This window comes from Rhinolophus sinicus, linkage group LG04, assembly GCF_036562045.2.
Source record: "Rhinolophus sinicus isolate RSC01 linkage group LG04, ASM3656204v1, whole genome shotgun sequence".
Lineage (NCBI taxonomy): Eukaryota > Metazoa > Chordata > Mammalia > Chiroptera > Rhinolophidae > Rhinolophus > Rhinolophus sinicus.
In genome coordinates, this window is record NC_133754.1 from 156722105 (window position 1) to 156749366 (window position 27262).

General features: G+C 41.3%; 1 protein-coding gene and 1 non-coding gene across 10 annotated transcripts in view; one reads left to right on the forward strand and one right to left on the reverse strand.

Annotated features, from left to right (window-relative positions):
* DNAI1 (dynein axonemal intermediate chain 1) overlaps positions 1–27262 on the forward strand; it is a 56088-nt gene that overhangs the window by 614 nt on the left and 28212 nt on the right. For 8 of the 9 annotated variants that reach the window (XR_012495830.1, XR_002137602.2, XR_012495831.1 and 5 more), the window contains exons 2-9: positions 17551–17583; positions 19207–19305; positions 19517–19597; positions 23109–23235; positions 23496–23611; positions 23849–23968; positions 24988–25047; positions 26289–26423. Coding sequence is in view for 6 of the 9 variants with exons in the window: in XM_019734484.2 (XP_019590043.2) it covers positions 17551–17583; positions 19207–19305; positions 19517–19597; positions 23109–23235; positions 23496–23611; positions 23849–23968; positions 24988–25047; positions 26289–26423 (771 nt within the window). In the remaining 3 variants the exon portion in view is untranslated. The remainder of the gene's footprint in view (positions 1–17550; positions 17584–19206; positions 19306–19516; positions 19598–23108; positions 23236–23495; positions 23612–23848; positions 23969–24987; positions 25048–26288; positions 26424–27262) is intronic. The other variant, XM_019734508.2, reaches the window with a different exon arrangement.
* On the reverse strand, positions 8398–8561 carry LOC141571445 (U1 spliceosomal RNA). The gene has a single exon (XR_012496185.1). It is a non-coding gene; the product is annotated as a U1 spliceosomal RNA (small nuclear RNA).

Genomic DNA, 27262 nt, shown 5'->3' on the forward strand with positions numbered 1-27262 from the left:
TCCCTCATTCCACTCCACAGACCCATCCTGACCAGCCCTTCCTCCTCAATTCCCCACCCCTACTCCCACCAATTCGTTCCTCATTGCCCTCACGTTCTTGTCCCAAATAAATTATTTTTCCAGCCCTTTACTGTGAGCCCAGTGCTGGGCTAGGTCCCAAAGGCCCACAGAGGGAGTAGAAGAGAACTAACTACACAGGAGATGGGACAGATTGGGTGCCAGAGTTTGGTTTAGATTTTTCTGTGCTGGGAGACTTGTAAGGAGAGAGAAGTCAGGTAAAAAGGAAGAGGAGAGAGAGATCCCTTACCCATCCCTGACCCCCTCCACACACTGCACACCCCAAACACTATCCCCCAACTATTTCTGGAGCCTCATATGTCTCTCTTCCTTGTGAGGCCCTGGTCCACTCCTGAACATTGTGTCCTTGTTGCCACCTAGCCAGATGTCGTCCCTTCTCAAGGAAACCCAAGAGTCACCCCCCCTTAACCCACCCGGCATAGAGTGTTGCTTTCCTCCCCAGCATCACCCTGGAAATTGAGGTAAGGCCCAGCTTTTTGAGGAGCCCTCTGCAGTGAAGACACTTAGTCCTTCAAGAGTCACTTTTTCCAAACCTTGTATGAATTATCACCCTGGGACTAACATGCAGTTTCCGGCTCTGTGAGGCAGGACTTCTATTTATTTATTCTAAATTTTCCTCACTCAGGCCTAGATATTTTGAGGTTTTGAGAGTAAATCTGTGTCCATGCTGGTTGTGACTTGACATATTTAGTTCTGTCCTCCTCTGTATTAGCCTTTGTTCCTTTGCTTCTTTCACCTGGCCTTCCATAGCAGGTGGACCCACCTTTCTTAGATCTCTGCAACCATGGGGAGGCTGCTTTTAACGTATGGCCATGCCCTAGTTTTATGTTGGGGTTGATCTGTGTTTTCAAGCTCATGTACTGTGCTTAGGCCTATTGACTCTTAATTTACATACAGTTTGTTTTAAAATCAGCATTACTGAGGTCTGCTTTACATACAAGGAAATGGACTGTTTTAGTTGTACATGTTGACAAGTTTTGACAAATTTATACATTTGTGAATCACCACCACAATCAAGATATAGGACACTTCCTCTACCAGGAAAAATTCCTCCATTCCTCATCCCAGTCAGTTCTCCCCAACCCCCTAGCCCCAGGTAACCACTAATCTGCTTTCTGTCACTATAGATTAGATTTGTCTTTTCTAGCACTTGCAGTTTGAACAAGCTTAGGGATCAGTTTTTCCAGCCCATTAGGAGAGACATTAGAGGCTAATTACACTGAGAGCAGAGAGAGGTGGCAGCAGACAGGAAGCAGAGAAACCTGGGTCAGCTGGCCCTGCACACACCAGTGCTGTCCCCCGGCCCCAGGGAAGGGTTCTTTTAATACAGTATAAATATTGATGTGTGGGGTGTGAGAAAAGGCTGGGTTGTGCGAGATTGTAGTTATCATCCTCTTGTCTCAGTGAAGCCCAATCTGGGTCAGTGATGAACTGAGTGTGGGACAACCTAGAGAGGTTTGAGAAGTTGTCCCTGTCCTCTGGGAACTCAGGCCAATGGGGAGAGACAGAACCCAGGCAAACAAAGATAAGGGAGGATGGGATCCCTGGAGTTGAGAGGGAGACATGCAGGGTGGACAGCAGAAAAGCTTCAGGGAGGCAGCTATGATGTGGATGCCCGCAGTGGAGAGGGAAGGTCAGGGCTGGGTTAGGGGACAGAGAAGAGTTTAAACTCCATTGTTCATGTCACTCCACTGATTAGATCTTTCACTGGCTCTCTCTTGCTCTTAGCATAAAGTCCCAAAAGTGCAATTTGCTTTTTCGGCCTGCAAGGCTTTGCATGGTCTAGCCTTTGCTACCCACCCTACTTCAGATCTCACCATGGCTCTGTGAAAATTCCACAGCTACAGCACATTGAACTACCCTCACTTCCTGGAAAGTGACATCCACACTTTTTTTCTCCTCTAGGCCTTTGAAACTGCTGTTTCCTCTGCCTGCCTGACACAATCTTTTCTGTCTGTTGCAACCTGATCCATGCCACCCTGCCCCAAATTTCTCCATCTCCTGTTAACTCATCAGGCCTCAGCTTGGCCTCCATTTTCTCCTACAAGGGATTAAGTACCCTTTCAGGAGGCAGGATCAGGTAGTAACCCCACTAGACTATAAATTCTGTGATGGCAAGGATCATGTCTTTCTTGTATGATGCTGATGCCCCCAAACCTAAATTCTGAAATGAGTTGAATATGAATTCTGAATGCTTTGATCTGTTCTTTAGAAATTTTGCTCTGAGTGTATTTGAATTATAGGAAGGGATGACTCTGGAATGGGGAGGAATAACAAGGAAATGTCACAGTAGAAGCATGTTTTTCTAGCTTCCTGTTAATATCTGCTTTGGCAGTAGGGCTATGAATGATTCACATTTGAACCATATATACCCATGCCTTAAAAGCTGGGTATTGCAGATTAAGAGGTCAAACATTCTGATGATAAATAGCCATTCTCATTTAATAATTACTTGTTGGGAACCTACTATATGCAAAGTACTGTTCTAGGTATTAGTAATCAAGCAACGAACAAAAGAAACTAAAACCCCTGCTCTCATAGAGCTTAACTTTTAGTTGGAGGTAAATTGTAAATTAACAAATCAGTAAAATATACCATATTTTGCTGTGTATAATGCACACCCAAATTTTTGGCCCAAACTTTCAGGGGAAAACAACTTTTTGTTTTAATTTTTTAATTCAAATTTTTATTAGTTTATATTTAGGTACTAGTTTTTAGTATTATAAAGGAATTTTAGCATTTATTTTTTAACATATTATTGTACAAGAAATTTTATGTAACAAATAATTACAAAACACAAGAACAGATACAAAGTACAAGAAATTTTATGTACCGGTAAAAAATTTACAAAATTTATACATCATAGAAGGCCAAGAACTCTTCATCATTTCAAGTTCGTCTTAAGTTCAACAAAACCAATTATCATATTCCAGGGTATTATTTTGCATACGGATATTGTTATTGATTTCCAGAGTTACACTTTTAATCATAAGCATAAATAAAAGAATTAAAAATATTTATGTAGATATGGAATTAATGCCACCCATCGTTATTATGGGTATTAACGATGTATAATGCACATCGTTATTTTTCCCTCACAAATTTGGGCAAAAAAGTGCGCATTATACACGGTAGTTTATCAGGTGGTGTGGTAGTTGTCAAAAAAAAGCAAAACAGGGAAATGGAGTAGGAAGTTCAGGGAATCAGAAGATTATGATTCAAACAAAGTGGTCAGGGGAGGCCTCACAGAGGTGACATTTGAGAAAGACCTAAAAGAAATGAAAGAGTTAGTTATGTGATATCTGGGGGAAAAGCATTCCAGATAAAGGGCATAGCAAATGTAAAATACCTGAGATGGGAGCCTGCTACACATGTTCTAGATCAGCAAGGAAGGGGACAGGGGTAAGTGTCAAGAAATAAGTTGAGAGAGATGCATCCCTCTACCCCAGAGGATTAATCAAATAAGCCATGGTATATTACATTGATCATGATGGAACTCCAGGAATCATAATTTGTCATTAAAATGCATGAATGTCAAGCACCATAAACCATGACCAAAACATCGCTGGTAAAGCCCTCATAACAGTATCCTTCCTGAGAATTGCAAGAATTCTAACTGGCTGCATGTGTATATGTGCAGGAGGAGCTTTGCAACACTGCCAAGTATTGCCTGGCAGCCAGACTTAGTAGAGAACTGAATTAGAATCTTCTGTAAACTCTAGTTAAAAGCTAAATTTAGTTTATGACTAACAAATTTTAGTACTCCTTTATAACTCAGTTACCAGTAAAAAAAAAAAAGGAAGTCTAGAATTTTGTATCATTTGTCTGTAAGAGCCAAAGAAAAGATCTGCATTTTTGATCATTTTATAGTCTCTCTAGAGGCCCCTCTGAGACAATCCTTGTAGTAGGTAATATTGATTTTGATAAGGGGTGACTAGGGTAGGGGTGAGTGGGCAAGATCGGGTGTAAGGCCAAAAGGAAATCTTAGATAATCAGAGATTTTGATTCTGGTGACTGGACCTGGGATCCACAGAAGAAAGGACAGGAGAGGGTGAGCAGAATCAAAGGGAAGTTGATGTGTTTCTTTATGTCCAAAGTAAGATATCCTCACTCTTGTGCTCCTTCTTAGTGTCATCTTTATACCTCCTATCTTCTTCAAGCCCTAAATATAATCCTTTGCCCCATACCTCCTAAATGTCTCTCAAATCAAACCACTTTTTGCACATTCACTGCCACCTCCCTAGCCCACCCAAAGTGCTGGGAAAGCCTTGTATTTGGTATTCTCCTCACCCACTCATGTCCTTTAAAAATCCATTTTCTACACTGCATCAAGTTATCTTTGCAAACTCTATCTGATTATGTCACCCTCCACTCAGAACCCGTCAGTATTTTCCCATTGCTCTTAGGATAGGGACCAAATGTTTAGATAACTGTTCAGGTGCCTATATAGGCTGAGGCCTGCTTGGGTCTCTAAGCCTTTACTTGTACCACTTTTCCCCTATTATTGCTGTACTTCAGTTCTATATGCTGTCCCCTCTTTCTGGAACACTTTTCACACCTTCCCTTACACATGTACTCACTCACTCCTAAGGTTTCAGCCCAAATATCAATCCGTCCTCACAACCCTCCCCAATGCCCCCTGCCCTGTTAATGAAGATGGGGTTAAGGTTCCTCTGTAATATAGTCTCATTGTCCTTTAGTCTTTCTTCCATAGCATGCATCACAGTGTGCAATTATGCACTTGTTTGTATAATTATTTGATTATTGTATGTATCTCCCATTAGACTGTGAGCTCCTGGAGAGCAGGGCCTGTGGATGTTTTTGCTCATATCTGTCTTCTCAGTTCCTAATACAGTGGCCATCACGTCATAAGTTCTTAATGAATGATTATTGAATGAATGCTGGAATATGATTGGGGAAGTAGCATATGGTACTATGGAAGCATGTCTTAGGAAACACTTCTAGGAGGAACATCATGATTGAAAGTTTGGATGAGGAAGAAGAGTCTAAAATGTAAGATAAAAAGTAAGCAGAGAAGTTAGAAGACAACAAGGAAGGATAATGTCCCAGAAGCCTAAGGAAGAGTGTGTTTAGAGTGAGTTTATAATGTTTATAGAGTATGTGGTTAGCCATGATGCATCCTGCTAAGGGGTCAATGAAGATAAGTACTAGATATAGAATAATTAGGAAGTTATTGTGGACCTTGGGAAGAACAATTTCAGAGATAAAAGCCAGACTGAATTGAACTAAGAAGGCAGTGAAGACCATGTTGACAGGGATTTTTTTTTTTTTTTAGAGATGAAAGAAGTAAGACTTGAATATGTTAAATGCCAGGGGAGGGACCCTGGCATAGATAGAGAAAGGATGAAGATGAAGAGACAGATAAAATAATGAGTAGAGCCAAGTCACTGAGTAGGTAGGAGTGGATGAGTTATGGGAAGGAAGTGGAACACTTTGTAACAGGAGAGGAGAAAGGAAGAGGGTGGATGCAGATGAAGATAATTTAGAGGTTTAGTGGCAGGAAGTTGAGAATCTTCTCTTTCCCTAGTAGTGTTATGGAATTCCTTCTGGAAGTGATAACTAGAAAACAAATTTTGCCAATGGCTGTTCCATTTTGTTATGATTACAGTCATGCTATTTCAGAGTTACGGTCTGAGGTTTGTCATGCACAATTATCAGATTACAAAACAGCTGTGAGCATTTGAAGCCAGAACTTGGTCTCCTCCCCTGTTTATTGTGGAGCCTAGCACCTTATTAGTGCTTGGTACATGTCAGGTACTCAAATAATAAAGGCAGAGGGAGGGCTCTTGTGCTTATCCCTGGGCTTTGCAGCCTACGTCAAGCTGATGATGAAGAGTAATTTTGATTCTCTGGCTCCAGCTGTGTGCAAGCCACGTGAAATTGTTTTCTGCCAGTTAGGAATTTGTAGGGAGGATTCATTCTTCTCAATCACTGAGACAGAGTTGTATGGAAGAAGCAAGCAAAGGACACAGTTATTGATCAAACTTTGGTTTCACTGCTTTGTGTCTCTCTACACTTTGTCCTACTCATGGAGTCACTGGATTCTGGTTTGTTTGGTGAGTTTATGTACTCCATTTATCTCATCTCCTAGATTTGAGTTCCCCTTGGAGTGGGACCAACTCAACCTTCATTCTTCTTTAGCTATTACCTAGGATCTGGCAAAGGATAATATGCTTAATATTATCTTAAATGCCTAATAAATATTGGATCAGTGAATAATGACTGAATATATTAGTTGATGAGTAAATAAATAAATGATGAAAAGGTACATACTGCAATATTCTGAACACTAACTTTTCTTTCTGGGCCTGCAGAAGAAGCAGTTCAGACCTCCTTCATCCTAGTCAAAGCAGCCTAATTCTGTTAATTATGTAGGAACCCTATTCCTCATGCTAAGCTTATTTTCCTACTTCTATTTTTATGTTACAGCCATTTTCTCGTTTATTTATATTCCATGTGTCACATATTCAGACTCATCTTGCTTTGATACAAATTGGAATATAAATGGATAAATAAAAAATCTACTCATCCCTGAACAGACACGTGGTTCTAAGCCTCTATATCTTTGTTTATGATTTTGTTTCCTCTGCCTAGAATACCCAAGTCTTTCCTAGTTCTCCTGCCCTTTTTGGGCCTGGCAAACTCTAAAGCAGGGGTGTCAAAACTGCGACCCGTGGGCCAACTGCGGTCCTCAATCCATTGTTAATTGGCCTGCAGCAAATTCCAAAAATATATTCAGTTTACTTAAATAAACCAGGTGAGGCAATATGTACTTCACCTCGAGTGAGTGGCCTGGCTGTTTGTGTATTTTACCGCATATGGCCCTTGGTAAAAAACGTTGAAAAAAGTTTGGACACCCCTGCTCTAAAGCATATATATTTTAGTGAAGCTCTTTAAGTTGCAAAGAAAAAAGGCTCACTCAAGTTTCCTCAAGTAAAGGGGTTGGTTGGGTAAAGGGGGAAGATGTATATGTGGTGGTTTGTGGGTGGGTATTATAAATACATAGATAGCCTAGAATTAGAATTGGAAAACTATTGGTTCTGAAACAGATATAGGTACTAATTACTTTCTCCACATCTCTCATGGTCTTTTAGCAACTATGTTTCATTAAAGGTTCTGTCCTTTACACAAGTTTTTAGGGTATTTTTTAAAATAGCACATTTCTGCAGATAATTTTAAATTGCAGCACCCTTTATCTGTAACTTTTAAAGACCTTGATATATGGAACTTATATTCTGGCCATAATGGAACAATCCATACTGAACTTGCCCTCCAATTGTAAACAACCCTAATCCTGGACACAATATATGAGGCACCTGTTTTAGTCATTCCCTCCCAACAGTGATTCCTGAGGGAAAGGAAACACCCAACATGAGTTGCATTTTTATCCTTGTTCTCTGCCTGGGGACAATTTGTTGATCATGGTTCAGGGAGATAGATCCAAAGGAGAGTACAAGGACACAAGTAAGATAACACAGATGTTAGAATTAGCAGACAGTGACTTTAAAGCAGCTGTTATAAATATATTTATGGACTTAAAGAAAATATTGAGTTAATGAATGGAGACTCTAAGCAGAAAAGTGGAAACAATGAAAAAATATATACCAGAATTGAAAAATGTATGGATGGTCCTAACAGCTAAATATGAAGATGGATACATTGAAATTATCCAATCAAACAAGAGCTTTAGTGACCTATGGGAATATGTCATATATGTATTTGGAACATGCTTGTAGTTGGAATCCCGGAAGGAAAGAGGAGGGGGAAAACATTTGAAGAAATAATGATAAAAAATTCCTAAATTTAATGAAAAACATATAATGTTATCAGAAGCTTGAGAGCTCCCCAAAAGGATAAATACAAAGAAATCACACCTAGGTCCCTCATAGTCAAAATACTGCAAACCAAAGATAAAAATAAAATCTTGAAAGTAGCCAGAGAAAAAATGACACATGGCATACAAGAAAATAATGATATGATTATGACTGATGTCTCATTGTAAATAACGGAGGTTAGAAGACAATGGAACGACATATTTAAAGCACTGAAAGAAAATTATTGTCAACCCAGAATTTTATATCCAACAAAAATACCCCTCAAAAGGAATGGGGAAATAAGTACATTTTCAGATAAACTAAAGCAGAAAGAATTTGTCATCAGCAGACCTTAACTACAAGAAATACTAAAGGAAGTTCTTTAGACTGAAGAAAAATAATACCATTTCCCCGAAAATAAGACCTAGCCGGACAATCAGCTCTAATGCGTCTTTTGGAGCAAAAATTTTTTAATTTTTTTTTTCAGGGGAGAGCGCGAACGCAGTCCCCCACTACCACAAATTATGCAGTCGAGTTTCCCACATTTGGGGAAATCGCAGGGGTCAGCACATCCGGAGTGCAATGGATAAGCCTCGCCCTGGGAAAACCACCTTCGTGATCATGGTATCTCCCCTGCCAGGTAAGTATGGAGCAAAAATTAATATAAGGCCGAGTCTTATATTATATAAGACCCAGTTTTATATTATAGTAAAATAAGTCCCAGTCTTATATTAATTTTTGCTCCAAAAGACACATTAGAGCTGATTGTCCGGCTAGGTCTTATTTTCTGGGAAACATGGTACCTGACGGAAGCTCTATCTATAGGAATGACCAAAAAGTACTGGAAATGGTAAATATGTGGCTAAAGATAAAAAACTAGCTTTTGTTTTTCTTCTATTAACATTTGTTAAAAGACACATGACTCCTTAGAGTAAAAATAATACCATTCTAAGGTGAGGCTTATAATGTATATAGAAACAAAATATGTGACAACAATATGGCAAAGGATGAGGTGGTGGTGGTAAATGGAATTAAGATGTAAGGTTATTACATTGTGAAATATGAAGTGGCATGATATTTATTCTTAGTAGACTGTAGTAGGTTCAGGATGCATATTGTAAACCTTAGAGCAACCACTAAAAATAATACAAAAAGGCCCAGCTAAAAAGCCAATAGAGAAAATAAAACGAAATATTAAAAAATCTTGATTAACACAAAAGAAGACAGAAGATGAACAGAAGAACAAAAGCAGATGGGAAAAAGTAGAAAACAAAGAGCAACATGGCAAAGACCAATACTTTCAATTAAAAGGCAAAGTTTCTCAGGCACGGGGAAAAAAGCAAGACCCAACTATATTCTGCCTATAAGAGATACAGTTTAAATATAAAGACATAGCAAGGTTGAAAATAAAAGAGTAGAAAGAATATGCCATGCAAATGGCAAGCATAAGAAAGCTGTGTGGTTATAGTATTATCAGAACTAAGTAGGCTTAAAGACAAGGACTATTCCCAAAGATAAATAAGGACATTTCATAATGATAAAGCGTCAATTCAAGAGGAGACATAAAGGGTCAATTCAAGAGGAGCCGTAAAATCACAAACGTATATGCAGCTATTAATAGAACTTCAAGATATGTGAATCAAAAGTGATAGAGCTAAAGGGAGAAATAGAAAAATACACAATAATGATTGGGGATTTTAACATGCTTCTCTCAATAATTGAAAGATGTATTAATAGAAGATCTGTTAATCAATTTGACCTATTTAACATTTATAGAACACTACATCCAAGAACTGTAAATGAAAATTATACCCAAGAACTACAGAATGTTCATAAAAATAGACCATATACTGGGACATAAAATAAGTCTCAATATATTTGAAATGATTAAAATCTTAGAGATTTTAATTCAATTCAAACATCCATCTGTGAAGAAAGATCTCAGCATACTAGGGATAGTTTGACCAAAATGGAATTAAATTAAAATAAATAGCAATAGCTTTTAAAATCCCAAAATATTTAGAAATTAAAGAACACACTTCTAAATAACACTTGTCAAAAAAAAGCACAAGGGAAATTAGAAGATATTTTTAATTGAATGGTAATGAAAATATTACATATTGTGGGGTGCTAAAGTTGTGCTTAATGGAAATATATAGCTTTAAATGCCTATTTTAGAAAAGAAGATTTAAAATCATTGTTCTAAGTTTCTACCTTTAGAAAATAGAAAAAGATGAGAAAATTAAATCCAAAATAATAAAAATGAGATTAATTTCATCCATTCCATTTATTTTATTGATTTATTCATTTATTTTATTGTTTCATAGAAACAATGAGAAAAACAATTAAAAAAATAGTAAAGCCAGAAGTTGATTCTTTCAAAATGTTAATAAAATTGATAAAACCTAGCAGGGTTTATCAAAGTACAAAGAAAGCACAACAGCCAATATTAGGGATAAAAAATGAGGTATCACTACAGAACCCCAGACATTAAAAAGGATATTAAGGGAATATTATCAACAATTTTATGGCAATAAATTCAACAACTTACAAGGAATGAACACATTTCTTGAACAATACACTTTAAGTAACACAAGAAAAAATGGAAAATATGAAGACTCCATGCCTATTTAAAGAAATTGAATACATAACTTAAAACCTTCCCACAAAGAAACTCCAGGCCCAAATGGTTTCACTGATGAATTGTGTCAAATATGTAAGGAATAAATAACACTAATCTTACACAAAGTCTTACAGAAAATGGAGAAGGAAACAAGTCCCAACTTATTAGATGATGCCAGCATAAGTCTGATATCAAAATCAAAACTATTACAAGGAAATAAAATGACAGGCCAACATTCCTCATGAACATAGATGAAAAAAATCCAACAAAATATTAGTAAATCTTTTCCAGCAATAATAAAAAGAATAATATGTCAGACCAAGTGGAGTTTATCCCAATAACACAAAGTTATAGCTCAACATTAAAAAAAAAAAAAGGTATTTCGTCACATTAACTGAAAAAAGGAGAAAAATCATGATGACATCTCAATAGATTTAGAAAAAAATTTGACAAAATTAAACATTAACACACAAAAGATTAGTATAAGAGTCAAATAAGACGATGTACCTCAAAGTTTTAGCAAACTGAAAGGTGCTATATAAATGGAAGATATTTTTATTGTCATCCCCCTGCTGTGACACCCCAAGATTTATAGGCTCCTTTCTGATTAGGGATTCTTAGACCCTAGACAACATACTTTTCAACAATTCAATAAATGCCCTCAGGATGGGACTCAATTGCCATGCATAGCAGACCATGATAGGATAATAAATAATGACAAGCACACACTCTATACTGCCACTGTTGCTTGAGGGCTTACTGAATGCTGGGCTCTGAGTTAAGTGCTCTTCATGCATTGTTTTATTTTATCCTCACAGCAACTCTGAGGAGAGCACTAATGTTTTCTCTACCTTATAGATGAGAAAATCAGGATCAGAGAATAAATACCTTGCTCAAGATCTCACATATAGTTCGTGGCAGAGTCAAGAATCCAGCCGAGCTTGAGCTTTTAAACCCTACCCTGACTTGCCTTCTATAGCTTTATGTGGGAAGGGTCCTGTAGAGTTGGCTTCTGCTCTCCTGGGCTTCCAGGGAGGCACGATCCTGGTCTCATATTCCCCTTTTCTGTGTTTTTAACACTGTGCTAGCACTGCAATAATAGGAAAGAAAAATCTCTTTAACTGTACTTGGTTGATTTTTAAAAAATTGTGTGTGTGGTCATTTTTATTTATTGTTAGTTTATAATTGTATGTGAAAGACCTATAACTCCCATAGTAACAACAAGGAAAAACAAACAAAAAAATAAACTATGAAACTATCAAAGAGCGATAGGTGCAAAGAAGCCTTAATAAAGTGAATTTCAGAGAGGGCAAAGCGAGCAGAAAGTAATGGCAGCTTCCACACCTGAAAGCAAGAACCTTGACTGAATGTTCTTAATGGAAAATCAGGTCTACCAGAGACAGACAGAATTTGTAGGGATAAATAGAAACCAGCCCAAGTAAGAAGGCAGAAAATACTGGAATCTGGGAAAAGCCCCAAACACAAAGATAAATCATGTGGTTCCATTTGGGAATTTTGCTGAGTAGCCAGCAGAGAAAATGCATCTGGAAAGCAGAGAAGGTTTTGTAGCCTTGTGGTTCTTAAACTTTGGGACCCTGCTAGAGTTCAATCTAAAAGTGATCCAAATTTACTTAAAGTTGCTGCTCAACTCCCTCTCGTGAAATTCCAAAATATCAAAGAGAACAGTGAAATTCTTAAATAGCATATTAAATTATAAAAGTAATGCACATTCACATGAAAAATATTAAAACCATGAGAATGAGTGTAAGGTGAACAGTATTGTTGTCCGTCCCCACAATTCCCCAGTCACATTCACCAGAGCAAATCGCTGTCAGTGCATCTTATATATTGTCCCAGAAATTCTGTATGTATATGCAAATACACATAAACATATATTGTTAAAGTAAGCCAATGGGTCATCTATTCCTGTCATTTGTTTTTTCATTTAACAATACACCTTGAAGAACTTTCCACAACAATACAAGTTTACCTCATTCTTTTAAAAATATGCATAATATCCCATTGAATGGCTACACCATAATTCATTTAACTAGGCCCCACCAATGAATATTTAGTTTTTATTTAAAAATATTACAAATAATGATTCAGCAAGCAATTTTGTACATACATCTTATGTGTGTGTGTGAGTATTCCTATAGGAAAAGTTCAAGAAGGTGGAATTGCTGAGGGGTATTGGCATTTAAAATTTTGGTAGGTATTCAAATAACCCTATAAAAAGCTTGCATCAGTTGGCACTCCCAAAATAGTGTATAATAGTGGCTGTTCCCTTTCATCAGGTGTTTCAAAATTTTGAACTCCCTTTCAACTACACTTATTGAGTGCCTTCTGTGTGCTTTAGACACTGCACTAGACTCAGGGATTTGAGATGCAGTCTGTATAGCTAGAGGAAGATTTGTTGATGAATTACTGCTCCTTTGGGACTAAGAGCTTTTACCCTTTTAGAAACAGGAAACTGCAAGCTGGTGAGGTATTTAGTTTCAATTTAGCTTAATGGAAACTTGTTAGTAAGTTTTAAAATAAGGACCAAGACAACTGAAATGGTAAATGAAGTCTCCTGGGCCCCAGGCAGGAGGATGCAGCGTCTGTGGGTTTGCATGCTTCTGTGGGTTTGCATGCTTCGAAGAGCCTGTCTTTCCAGGAACAATCATGTTTCGGCATTGAACTCTTCAGTGGAAATGTGAGCGAAGGGTCTAGTCATCCCTAGGGCAGGAGCTTTCTAGTAGGCAAAGGGCCACACATGCTGTGTGGCTGAGGGCCGAGCAGATTCTATAAATGAGAATATAATGCTGCTAACTATCATGTATTAGGCATAAACTCTGGCCAGGAACCGCTCTATGCACTTTATATGCATCAACTCATTTAATCCTAACAAGCCTATGATTGTCTGAGAGGGTGTTGTTATGGATACTGAGGTTCAGAGAAGACAAATAACTTGCCTAGAGTCATAGAACTAGCAGAACGGAAGGACTCAAACTCAGGTATGGTTGACTTCAAAGCTTACATGTAGGCTTCATGGATACATCTGATCATATACTTGTTTCTTAAATATTATATCTTCATGATTAGGAACAGCTGAATAATTTTTGTTCCTTACTTACCCCTAAAATATGCTCAGGAACAAATAGGTTGCTTATACTATTCAGTGGGTCATATACCAAAAGACGTCTAAGTGCAAGTATGTGCCCCACAGGTGTCAATAATAATTATCTGTTACATTGACCAGAATTTTATTTTCATAGCACCCTCCCAACGGCTGTGGGAGGAAAAGAATAGATGAGGAGGATGCTGTGTCAGGGAGCTTGGGATTCATCTCATGGTTAATGGGGAGCCCTTGGAGGTTTTAAACAGGAGAGTAACATGATCAGATTTACGTTTTATGAAGATCACTTATAGATAGTGATTCAAGTTTGGGTTCAAATCCTGGTCACCATTGGGTTGGTTATCTGATCTCTGTATGCCTCAGTTTTCTTCCTCAACTGTAAACTAGGAATAATGATAGCTCCTACCCTATAGGATGTTTGTGAAGATTAAATGAGATAACTGAAAAAGATAAATGACTCAGTAAATGACTGGCCCAGAGTAAGTAATCAATAGCTGAAAATGACGATAATGATACAATTATTAGAGTGGAGAGAAACTGGAGTCAGGGAAATCAAATGTATTTAGGCAAGAGATAGTAAGGGCCTGAATTAAGAGAGGTATAAATGGAGAGGCTAGTTATGATACATATTAAAGAAATAGGATTGTTAGACTTTGAAATATGATGCTAATAGGAGGGTGAGGAAAAGGCAGGCGTCTTTGACGGTTCCCAATTTGCAACCTGGGTAACTGAATAGATGGAGGAGCTCTGAGAGAGATAGGAAATACTAGAAAAAATGGAAGTTTGGGTGGCAAAAGAACAGAATGAGGTCAGTTTTTAAGATACTGATTTTGAGTACTCTGTCATCAATTTGAACATGAGGTTCTGGGAAGTCGAAGCTTCAGAAATAGATTTGACCCTCATCATAAAGTAGAAGATGAAGAGCACCCCAGGGGGGAGTGTGTAGAATAAGAAGACCATGGGGTCCAGCATATATTCCTGGAGAAGTCAAGAATATCGAGAAGGAATTATTGGAGAGGTTAGTGACATGGAAATGAAGTTGGAGAAGAAGTTTCAAGAAGGAATGAGGGAGCCCTCAGCAATGTCAGGTCCTATAAGAGAACTGCGAAGTGACCACTAGGCAGGTGAGTTGTTATTAGTTGCTGCCCTCAGGATGCTCACACTAAAATGTGTAACAGTGAGAATAGGAAAATGCCCTACTATGAAGGAGCTCAGGCTGGGCCATCTGTTATTCCCATTGATCACCAGGGTTCATTTGACTGCCATGGTGGTGGGGGAAGTGGGGGTGGGTCCTTTCCCTTGGCCAAATAGAATGACCTCTCCAAGAGTAGAGGACCTTCTTTGGTTAACAGTATAAGAATGGTGGACCTCCCTTGCTTGAGTCTCCAAGCTGCCTCCGATGTATGCTGCAGAATGTATTTCTTTTCATAATTCTGTCCTAGACCAAAGGCCAGAGACAACAGAATGTCTGTTTGAAGACACATTTCATCCTTCATTCACCAGTATTTGTGATGGTAATGAAAGGTGGGGCAGAGCTTTGCTCAAAGTGAGGGAAGGAAGAGTAGAGGGAAGTAGGAGAAAGGTGACAATGTGTCAGGGTTAGATTAAGGACTGACAAGCACAGGCTAGTTGGGTAGGGTTTGTTAGGCAGAGATAGTAGGAGCAGGGAGGGGGAAAGGAGAAGATGGCGTTCCCAGCAAGAGGAATGGTAAAAGCAAAGATGCAGTGGTGCGCAGGCACGGGCCAAGCTCAGGAAATGTGTCGCCTTACTGGGCTGCATCTCAAAGTCCTAGCACATGAAGGGTGGGAGAGCAGGCTGGGATGGAGACTTGTGGCCAGATGATAGCGTTCCGAGGGCCAGGGGAGGGAGTTTGGGCTTTCTTCTTCTGTGGTTTGATGGCTTCTGGAAGGAACCATCAAAACTTTTCAGGAATTTAGGCTTGTCTGTCTCATACTTCTCCTTCTGGAAGACCAAGGGCCCAAAGTGGCAGCCTGACATTCAATCTCCTTCGCCATGGTTGGGAAGTCAGGGCTGTAGCTGATTTCATTGGCCTGTTTTGCATTTATTATAGTGTGGCTTTTATAGTGTGTTAATTGAAATATTTCCAACTGCCAAAAACAATTACACTCAAATTGCCTTGTCAGTTATTTTATTGCCAGATAAATGTTTTACAGACATATTTATGGGGGCAGTGGTAACTGGATCTCGTTTTCTATTTAAGGCTGGCAGCTTGGGTTGGGATTGGCCCTCCAGTGCTCTTCTGTGGGCCAGAAAGCTGTTTGACGTGTGGCACTTCCTTCTCGTTATCTTAGGGATCAGAGGCTCTTCAGAGGAAAGCAGCTTTCTGGTTCATGCAGCTTAGCCTCAGAGAAGGGTTCCCATCCCTGGAAACCTTGGAAACCTGGCAGAAATCTGAATCCTGCTGCCTGCCCTACCTGCAACAATCTTAGCCCAAGCTGAGACATGCTCTACTCTCCCCGCGGAGTCTCTTTCCTCCCCTCCACCACCAAAGCGTCCCCCACAAGCCTGTCATGTAAGGGTTTAAGAGCCCACCTAGTCGAACTCCCTCACTTTGTATTTGGGAAACTGAGGCCCCGAGACTTCCCCAAGATCCCATAGCTGGTCAACAGAGCTGGGAGTGAGGTCTCTTTCCCATGTACTATGCTGCCACCACCATGTGCCCTCCTTTGGTTTTTCTGCTGCCTTGACCCCTCTTCCAGTGCTCTAAGCCTGCTTTCTCCAAGAGCCCCTCCCTCACGTTTCCAGCCTCCACTGATCTCCTCTTGCTCCATCATCTGAAACACCTATTGTTCTAAATAGATATTGCAGGGGTTTTATTTGTTTGGCGGAACATTTTATTGTTTTTTTGCCTTTGCAAATGCTGTGTTCTTCTGAAAATCCCTTCTGAAAAACATTTTCTCCCCCTGGACATCCCTACTTGTCCTTTGATACCCAGCTAAGAAATTGCCACATCTGGAAGCCTTTCTTGTGCACACCAGGCTGGGTAGTTTCCTCCATGCTCTCCTACAGCACCCTGTGCACACATATCTCTATTGCTGGCACAGAGCAGGCTTTCAAAGGAACAAATGCTGAATGAGTGAGTGAGGGAGCGAGTGAGTAAATGCTGAACACTGATCGTACTCATCTGTCCTCCATGGACACTGAGCAAACTGGGGTAGGGACCTCATCTCTCTTCGTCTTTTTCCCACTGCTTAGGTTAGTGCCTGACACACAAATAGATGTTCAGCAAATGTTTATCAAGTTGAATTGAGAATACTGCCCTTGGAAACATAAAAATTGAGCACGTTAGAACTGGAAGATCATCATATCCAATCCTATGCCTTTTACTGATGAGGAAACTGAGGCCCAGAGAGGGGAAAAGTTTTCCTCAGGGTCATGATTACTAATGGGTTTGATGGCATTCATTCATTTATTCAACAAGTATTTTTGAATACCTACTATATTATGATGCAGCAGTGTACAAAACAAAGTGCCTGTTCACAAAGAGCTCAAATTCATCCCAAACAAGTGTTTAAGAATATAATCTGCCCTCAAAAATCCCCATAATGCCTAGTGTAGAGCTGAGCACTTAAAATATGCTTTTAAAAAATGCTTAGTGAACTTGCTGTAAATGACACATACCCAGTACTAAGTTACCTGGTTGCTCTCCTTGGGTCAGTCCCACTGATGCTGAATGGGGTTGCCTCAGATACAGGACCTCCTTGTTGGGTAAGAATCACACGTTGCCATTAAGGAGGACTGTCTCTGAGACTTGGGAAAGCTCAACGTCCCTTCTCTGCGAGGTCCCTGGGCAGAAGCCTCCCTGTAATGCTCTTTCTGATGTCTCCATGGAGATTCGCTTATGACTTGTCTTCTGTTTCTGTTCTTTCAGAGCATCACTGTGAGCAGAGGAGCCAGGAAGAGAGTAAGTGCGGAAACCACCACAGTCTCTCAGCAAGAAGCTAATAGCACTTTTTCTCTTGAAAATATTAGCTATATATTTTTTAGAAAATTCAAATGAGCAAAAAGAACATTAAAATCACCCTTAAACCTACCACCACAGGAAACCTCTTAGTTAACATGTGATATTATATCCTACCAGATATTTCTATGCATACCATGTTTCCCCAAAAATAAGACCAGGTCTTATATTAATTTTTGCTCCAGAAGATGCATTAAGGCATATTTTCAGGGGATGTCTTGTTTTTTCATGTACAACAATCTGTATTTATTCAAATACAGTCATGTCATCTTCTCCTGGAACATCGTCATAATGTACTAAATGTGTCCATCTGGCTGACGATCTTAACTGGGGCTTATTTTCGGAGAAACATGGTATATAAAAATTACATGTATTTATTTTTAAACAGATTTTCAAACTTTATGTGTTATTTTATAATCTGCTTTTATGTAATATATTTAGAGTACTTTCCATTGCCAATAAATACGTTTTTTATGGCATCATTTAAAATTACTGCATATTTTACCATATGTTCCTTAAGGCCATATCATAATCAGCTCAACCATGCCCCATATTGGACATTTAGATGTTTCCTTTTTTCACTATTACAATCGATCTTCCAACAAACATTCATGCATCTAAAATCTTGGGCATGTCCTTGGTTGTTTCTTTAATATAAATTTCTTTTTTAATTTTAATTTTTTCAATTACAATAATATAAATTTATATACATAGAAATCTGAGTCTAAGAGTATGAACACTTGTTAGGCTTTTGATAAGTATTTCCAAATTGCTTTTTAGGAAGGTAGTGCTAATTTATGGTTGCCCATTTTCCTATAACTTCACCAACACTGGATATTAGTTCATTTGGTTGGTTTTATGTTTGTTTAGTCTTTTCGGTGTTTGTTTTCTTCATTTTCACCAATTTTACAGTGAAAAATTTGCATTGTTTTATTTTGTATATCTTTGATTGCTTGTGAGAGTGAGTATTTTTTAGTATGTCATGGGCCACGTTAGCAAGGGGTTTAACTGTCTCACAGGGAAAGGAAAAACTTCTAGTCCTTGATTTTTTTTTTTTGCTCCAAGGATTTAATAGGACTGTGAGTCTTAAAGTTACCGAGTACTTAGAGTATTGCTGTAAGAGTAACTTTAGGGTGGCAAATTAGAAGGTAAAATACGAATTAGAGTTGAAGTAGCTTAAAGAACAGCTGGGTGTCCTTTCATTTTGCATAAAGCCCTGCCTTTGGCAGCTAGTCCTGGCCGTTAGCTTCTGGGCTGTGTGGGAGGCAGTAGGAAGGAGCCAGTTCTTTTGGTCCCACTGCTGGGGCCAAAGGTCCACCACAATGTTTCAGCTAAGCCCTGATCCCCAGGGCTGAGATGGCCATGATCTTCCAGGCAATGAAAAGTCTGACCTGAGTAGTTCTTTTGGACTCTTCCATGAGTGGCCTGTTGTACATTTTGTATTCTGTGTATCAGGGGCAGGGCTTGGCTTCTAGCAGGATTTGTGAATGAAGGGGCTTCCTGCAGCATGCTCGCTTGCCCAAGCAAATCAGGGACTCCTGATCTTCATATGAGGTTTTTGTCCAGGATGAAGATTCAGGGACCGAAGTGGGAGAAGGGACAGATGAATGGGCCCAGTCCAAAGCTACAGTTAGACCCCCTGACCAGCTGGAATTGACTGATGCGGTGAGTGGGCAGCAGCCTACCCTTGCTCCTTCTAGCTCCTCGAGCCTGAGCGATGTGTTCTGCCATGGTATTCATTACGAGCTTGCCCAGAACCTGGGTAATAAGGTGTCTGCTGAGCCTTGGGTGGGGGGAATGAGGGGGGTTCCTCCCAAGCATCAGAGAGGGGTGGGGGCCCTCCATGTATGATCCTCTTGGCATTTCTCTTCCTTAGGAGCTAAAGGAGGAGTTCACCCGAATTCTGACAGCCAACAACCCTCATGCACCCCAGAACATTGTCAGGTACAGCTTTAAAGTAAGTCACCCCCTCTGGGGCAGGTGCTTCTTGGTGCTCCTTGGCTTGGCAGTGACTTGCTACATTGCAAAAGCCTCTCAGCGATTAGAGAGATCATCACCTTTAAACTGAGGTCTTTGGCTGGAACCCTGAGATTTTACGTGGAGTTTTCTAGAGATTTTTGAAAATCCTTTATGAATCTCCCTCTCAGTCTTGCTAATTATGTTGTCTTAAGTGCCCTGCAAAGCCATTGTTTTCAAGAATCCTGAAGGCAATCATTTGGTTAGAAAAAAACCTTTCCAATGTGTATAACACATTTTTCACTAACATCAACTAATGGATCTTTGGAAGCTGGTCCTACAGCCAGACACTTGGGTGGAGTACAAACTCCCCTCTGGACAAGGAGCTTGCCTTTCCCCCCAGCATTCCTACCTGAAAGGAAGCCCCAGCAGACTCCGTTCTCAGTGTCTCTTGACATCATAGTCAGGCAGGCAGCTGACTCCATCAGGGCCTTCCCTTGGTACACGTGGTATGGGCGTGTACTCACTTGGTAGATACGTGTGTAACACATTTTAAAAGGGACAACACTATTTTCAGCCATAGCAAAGTCAACTCCTGTGAGTACTGACTGAAGGAAACTTCCAAGTACAATTTGAGCAAAGGTGGATGTGTGTGTGTATTTTTTATTTCATTATCTTAAGTTCCATTTGTTCCATGCTTACTGTGTGCCAATGTCAGGTCCTATATTAAACCTTTTACATAGGATATCTCATTTAATCCTCAGGTTTCTTTGATATAGGGACTATTTTTGTCTTCATTTTATAGAAACTGAAATTAAGCTAGATAAAACAAATTACAAAAGCCACCCAGCCAGGATTCAAAGCAAAATTTGAACTTGTTTGACTCTGAAGCAACATTACACTGCTATATATATATATATATATATATATATATATATATATATATATAATTTTGACTGTATAATAGAAACCCATTGTACAAATTTCAAGAGTCAAAAGAACAATAAAAATATATAAAATTAAACCTCCCTCCCCTGTCCCCTTGCCCGGAGACCACCCTATTAACTGTTTCTTTCTTTAAAAACACACAACACTTTTATTAAGATATAATTTGCATACCATACAATCACCCATTTAAAGTATACAATTCAATGTATGTTATAAAATATTCACAGACTGTGCAACTATCACCACAATCAATTTTAGAACCTTTTCATTTCCTTCAAAAGAAACTGTACCTCTGAGATGTCACTCCCTAGTCCTCCATCCCTTCCAGCCCTAGGCAACCAGTAATACATTTTTCATCTCTATAGATTTGCCTATTCTAGACATTTCGTTTAAAAACAATCATACACTATGTGGTCTTTTATGACTGGCTTCTCTTACTTAGCCTGTTTTCAAGGTTCATCCATGTTTCAATATGTATCCGGACTTCATTTCTTTTTATTGTCAAGTAGTATTTTATTGTATAAATATGCCATGTTTCACTTATCCATTCATAAGTTGATAGACATTTGCATTATTTCTGCTTCTTGGCTATCATGAACAATGAATGATGCTATGAACATTCACGTACAAGTTTTTGTGAACAGTTTTTTGAACATACTGCTTCTTATTTAAGATTCAGTCATCAACCCCTCCAAACAGAAGTTAGGACAAATACATATGTATTTCCTAAGAGGTTCCACTGCTGAGTTGTGCTAATGGCTTCCCTTGGGCAGCCCATAAAGGTGCAGAGGGGCAGAAGGAAGCTGCCTTGCCTTCCCTGAGCTTATGCTGGAGTGTGGTATACTCCATGGGCTCCTGTCCTTCTGACATCTGAAAAAGGGTCTCTAGGACTCAGTGTGCTGTCCATGGGACTCATGCTATAGGCAGAGGATTGGCACTGCCTTCTGGGTGTCAATGGATTCTTCTTGCCCTCAGGAAAACTTACTTATTAGAAAAAATTCCTTTGAGTCAACTGCCAGCTGGGTAGCCCTAAGCTCCCAGGCACGCTTACCTTACTCAACCTTCTAACAGCCTCTTAGGCTGTCTTCCCACAGAGCTAGTCTCCATCTCATGGGTCCTTCGCTGAGATTCAAGAGCTTTAGATCTCCAAAGCTACTATTTTCCCTTGAAGTGCTGGAGTTGGGAGGCCGATGTTTCAAATCTAGGCATGCCTCCCCTCCTTTCATGGAAGAAATGGAGTCTGACTTCCATCCCTAAACTGAATAGGAAGGTAATAGTCACTGCTGGGGACAGAGTGAAGGTGAAGCCTCAAATGACAACTGTATGGTTCCCATGGGAACCTCCATCACCATAATAATGGTTACTATTTTTATTGAGCACTTGTTATGTGGCAGATGCTATATAATAGATTATTTTCATTATTTCACTGCTATTCTGCAAATTAGATATTATTATCTTCATTTTACAGATGAAGAAATGAAGGCTTAGAGTGGTGAAGCCCAAGGTCATATAGATAATAGGGACAGAATCAGGATTTGAATCCAATTCTGCACCTCCATAGACCATGCTCTTCACCACTGGACTATCCCATCTCTCCATCCATCTGAATTACTGAGAGAGGAAGGGCTTTGTGGTGACTTTTTAAGGCAAAGCTCCCCAGCCCGTGTGCATAAATCGTCATTTTTTTCACACCTCCAGGGGCAGGTGGGTCTGGTACAGCTGTAGCCCATGGGCTGGTTTCCTGTGTAGTAAGTTTACCCCAGTATGCCATATAAATGTAATAATTGTCAATATGACTTGGAAAGGGTTGGGAAAAACTGTATTAAAAGAAGGAAGGGACTCCTTTCAAAGTCAACTTTAGGTCTAGGCTGGTGATCAATGAGGAGACAAGTCTAGCAGAATGAGACGATAGCAGGGATCACGCCTGCTTTTGCTAAGCTTTGTGTCTATCCCTGGAACCTAGAAAATACTTGGCACATTGTGTCCACTCGAAAACTATTTGTTGAAGAAGGACTGAACCAGGTTGCCTGGGCTTTATGCCCAGCCCTGCTTCTCATTTGCTGTGTGAAACGGACACGTGCCAAACCCCAACTTTTTCTAGATTTCTGTGGTCTTGTATGGAACAAAGGATCAGGATTTGGTGTCTCTGAGAATCTATCCAGCCCCTCATCCGCTAAGTACAGTGGAAAGAAGGCCAGGCCAGGTGTGTTTGATGACTATGTGTGACCTGAGGTGTGTGGTGAAATAGGTGAACCAGGATCACTTGGCCTAAATGGAGGAGCCAGTGACAGATAAATCCAGAGCTGCTTAAAGTTGGAAGAGAAGGTATTTTAAAATATATCTTTGATGAAAACTTTAAAAAAACAAACAGAAAACTTCATTTCATTTGCCTCCACTTCTCTAAATTGGAATGCAGTGAAAACTTCAGGCTAACTGAGGATTTGGGGGGTTATATTTCTGTTAACAGATGGCCCATGTTAGGCCTTAGAGAATGAAGACAGACTACATTCTGACTCCAGCCCTTCTGAGGACCCCTGGTCTGACTCAGCCCATTTTCTTTTTAGGAAGGCACATATAAGCTTATTGGCTTTGTGAACCAGCTGGCAGTGCACTACAGCCAGGGGGGGAACCTGATCCCCAAGGACTCGGATGAAGGACGGAGGCAGCACTACCGCGATGAGTTAGTGGCAGGTAGGCCTCTGGGCCAGCCTGAGGCTGCAGCCTGGTCCCCTTTCTCTGGTCACTCCAGGGAATAGATTACTAAGCCAGAACTTTGCAGTAAAGTGCAACAGCTGGCAGTCCTGTATAGGTCTGGGAGCTAACCCATGAGGCTCAGGCCAGGGAGAACCGTGGGGCAGGCGAGTCTGAAAGGCAGGAACCCAGAAGGCCTGTCCTGCCAGGGGGTGGGGGAGTGGGCCTGGATTTGGGTTCATCAGCAATATCCTACCAAGGTTCTCAGGAGTCTGCCAAGGTGACGGTTTCAGAAACAGAACTCCTTGAAGAAGAAGAAGGGCCTAAGGAAGCAGAAGCTGAAACTGGGAGTCAAACAGATGTGCCTGCAGCTGAGGTACAGTATAGTATTGCTCTCCATCCTGCCCCATCTCACTCCAGCTGTGGATGGAAGCTTCAGGGGTGACTCACTGGTGGTGGGGGCTGCAAATGAGAAGTTAGAGGCTGTAGATGCCAATGCATCTAGCATCATCACCTTTCCCACTACCAGCCTATTCCAGGACATGACTTCTCCCAATTCCCCGCCACCTTCTTCTCACAGCTGTGGACTGGTCCTGTGGGTCTTTTCTTCCAGGCAGCTGAAAAAGTGACTGAAGAAGAACTGATTACTCCTAAGCAGCCCAAGGAGCGAAAACTCACCAACCAGTTCAATTTCAGTGAGCGGGCCTCACAGACCTTCAACAACCCTCTCCGGGTAGAGCAGCCCCCACCCAAGCCCCTTTACCTCACAGCTCTGCACTGTACATGGCAGGGAAGAAGCAGGCCTGACTGACCCCAGCCCCAGCAGCACTCAGCCTGGCAGGGTGACAGGGTAGAGGCCATGGTTCCTCTCTCCAAGGAAAGCTGGGAGCACGTGTTCAGTCCCTGTAAGCCATCCAGACAGGAGAGCAGAGGGAAGTAACAAGGAGGCTGGAGCCCTCCACTAAGAAAGTGAAACTTGAAAAGAGGAGGGCAGGAGCTGGGGAAGAGACAGGAGGCCAGAATGTGCTGGGGAGGTGAGGCTAGGAGCCAGTTTGACTGAAGTTGTTAGTCTCTGTGACAGACTCGCTGGAGAAGACTAAAAAGTTCTCTGGCTCATGAGAATGGAAGACCCTGAGTATCAGGCTGAAAGAACCGCTCTGGGTTTCAAGTGAGAGACTCACATGCATAAGGCAGTGTTCTATAGAACTGAATCTGCGCGTGGAGGGCAGAAGTCTGCAGGGTAGATTTTTGGCAGCTCCTAATCACTTTGTATAGTCCCTATGCTGACATTTGGTAACCTGGGTGATAAACAATGGGGAGGGGGATATTTTCCTGGTGGAATCAGAGACCCCAGTATTAGGGCAAAGCCTTCTCAGTGAGTGGTATGTTAGCCTAATGGTCTGCCAGAGGCTGAGCTCTGTGTCCCGCCTGGAGGCTGGCCATAGGCCCGACTTCTCGCAGGTCTGTCCATCCCCTACTTGGAGTGTTTCTTGGTTGAAATTGGCACAATCAAGTTTCACTGCCCCTGCTTTCTCGCTTAGCTTTTTCTGAAGGAGGTTTGGATGGGAAATGTAGGCTTTCAGTGCAGCATTACTGCCCTGGCTCTGGCCCTGATCCTCTTTACTTCCCCAGTTCTATGTCCTACCCTACCCTCAGCTACAACCAAAATGCCTCACCTATGGATATATTGTTGGGTTAAGTGAGAAGGAACTAAGGGCTTCCTGTGGGTTTCCTGTTGTCATTATTCTCTAGAACCGAGAATGCCAAATGGAGCCTCCTCCCAGGATAAACTTTTCAGCTACAGCCAATCAGGTGAGACCCTGAGCCAGTCTAAAAGCCATCACCCCATCCCACCCCCATACATGCTTGCCTGGCTCGGTAACAAGGGAGACTGGTATGGTCTGCCCTTCTCATCCATCTATCTCCCTGCTCCTTGTCCAGGCTCTGAACACCAGACATGAGACTCTGGGTCCCCACTGAGTGAACTCTGGGTCAGCCACATACTCCCCAGGGCAAGGCTGATCAAACAGGAAACAGGCATAGCTTCTGGAAGTTCCTACAAGACCAGGGGAGAACGTTTGTTCCCCTGGACTCTCTGTAGTCCTTAAGACCCTGTGGCTGAGTCTGGCCCTGCCCTTCCATCAGCCTTCCGTGTTCCTGCAGACCCTCCATCCCCCTCAGGTCCTGCTGGATAGCCATGCTGATTTAGGCAAGATGGTGCCAGGAGACGTGAGCTCAGGCTCCAACCCTGCTGCTCATGCTGGAAGATCCTGGCCAAAGCATGTCACTCTTAATGCCTGTTTCTTTATTGAATAAAGATGACAAGCAGCCTCACAGGGTTGTTGGAGGTCTCCGAATGAGATATTATTGATGTACATTGCAGTGTGGAATACTGGCCCACGGGTAAATTATTAAATGCAAGGTGTGCCTTTCTGGCCTCCAGGTGGCAGTGACTGCCCAGCTCTGGAGAGCACACAGTGTGATCTGGGGCATTTGCCCAACCCCAGATCCTTGCTGCTTCCTCTGCTACTATCTTTGGGCTTCTCTTGATGTCAGATCCAGTTAGCCGGGGTTCCCTTGCTTTTTGTTTATCTTTTTATGCTGAGAAGGTGTGGTCAGTGCTGTAGACAGCCAGACTGAGCTAATATGTTTATCCCATCTCCATGGGCGGAGACATTTTTTAAGTTTCCTAATTCAGAATCCTATAAATCACCAAGAAAAAAATGTGAGCTAGCCTGATGTTTGCCCATTTGTTTTGCCTGATGGAGGATGTAGGCTGGCACAATACTGATTTCTAGCTGACAACCAAACCCCTGGGCTACAGGGTGGAAAACCCTGTCCAGAGGTGCCCTGAGAGCGCTTTCATTCCTGTCCTACAGCTGATGGTTAGCAGGGAAGGCAGATGTTGAATACATAATTACAATGGGCCAACTAGAGGATGGTGTAATAATATGTGAGCAGGGGTCAACATGATCAACTCCTCAAGCCCGAAAGACTGAAGAGGAGCTGGCTGGATGATTATGCATGACGCTTCTTATATTGCCCTTGCCTAGTGGGAGATCTACGATGCATATGTAGAGGAGCTCGAGAAGCAGGAAAAGACCAAAGAGAAGGAGAAGACAAAGACCCCAGTGGCTAAAAAAATGGGGAACATGGCCATGAGGAAGACGACATCTATGGAGTCCCAGGTGTGGTGAGGGTTACCATGGCTCTGTCACAGAGAATAATTGAGTGGGACCTTGGCCCCTGGGTATACAGAAGCCTGGCTATCTGGGAGGACTTCACAGATACATAAAAGGGTGGGAGCTAATGTTTAAGTATGAATAGTTCTTCCCTTGTGGGAAGATGTGAGGAGAGCTACAGCTGCCTATGACATTCCACACCGCCCCCAAATTTTATATAGGTCTGGAGGCTAACAGGGATTTTGTATTGTTGGGCTAGGGGGCAACAGAAGATACAAATGCTATTGAAAGCCCAATGTGCATCCTGGAAGAGCTGGGGTGTCTTCCCAGGGTGGGGTGGAATGTGAGGATAAGGCACCACCTCCCTGGACAAGGGGTCATGGGGTTTCAGAGGGTGACTTGATCTTTGACCTTTAGTGCTTGGGTTTACTTGCGCTCAATTCTTTAGGTGAGTCTTCAGGGCCAGGAGCCAAGTCAGAGCTGATTACGGGTACCAGCAAATCCAGGCCAATGGGTGGGTTATATGTCTGTTAACAGATGGACTGTTAACAGATGGTTGTGGCTACCCTGGGCTGGATTTACCATGAGGAGCCGTATAGACGTTGTTATAGAGGTCATGGTTAAGGGGTTTACTGTGGGTGTAGCCAGCATAGGTTTGGCAATCATTATGGAAGTTACAGTGAGAGGTCTCTGCAGGGAGGGTTACCACAGGGAGATGTTGAAGGGCTACATTTGTCCCTTCAACAGAGAGAAAGCTGGGTCAGGAGCTAGAGTCCCAGTATGGAAATCGGATGAGTTTGACCGGCAATAGAGTGGGAAGCTTAGGTCCGCAGGAAGATACGGTC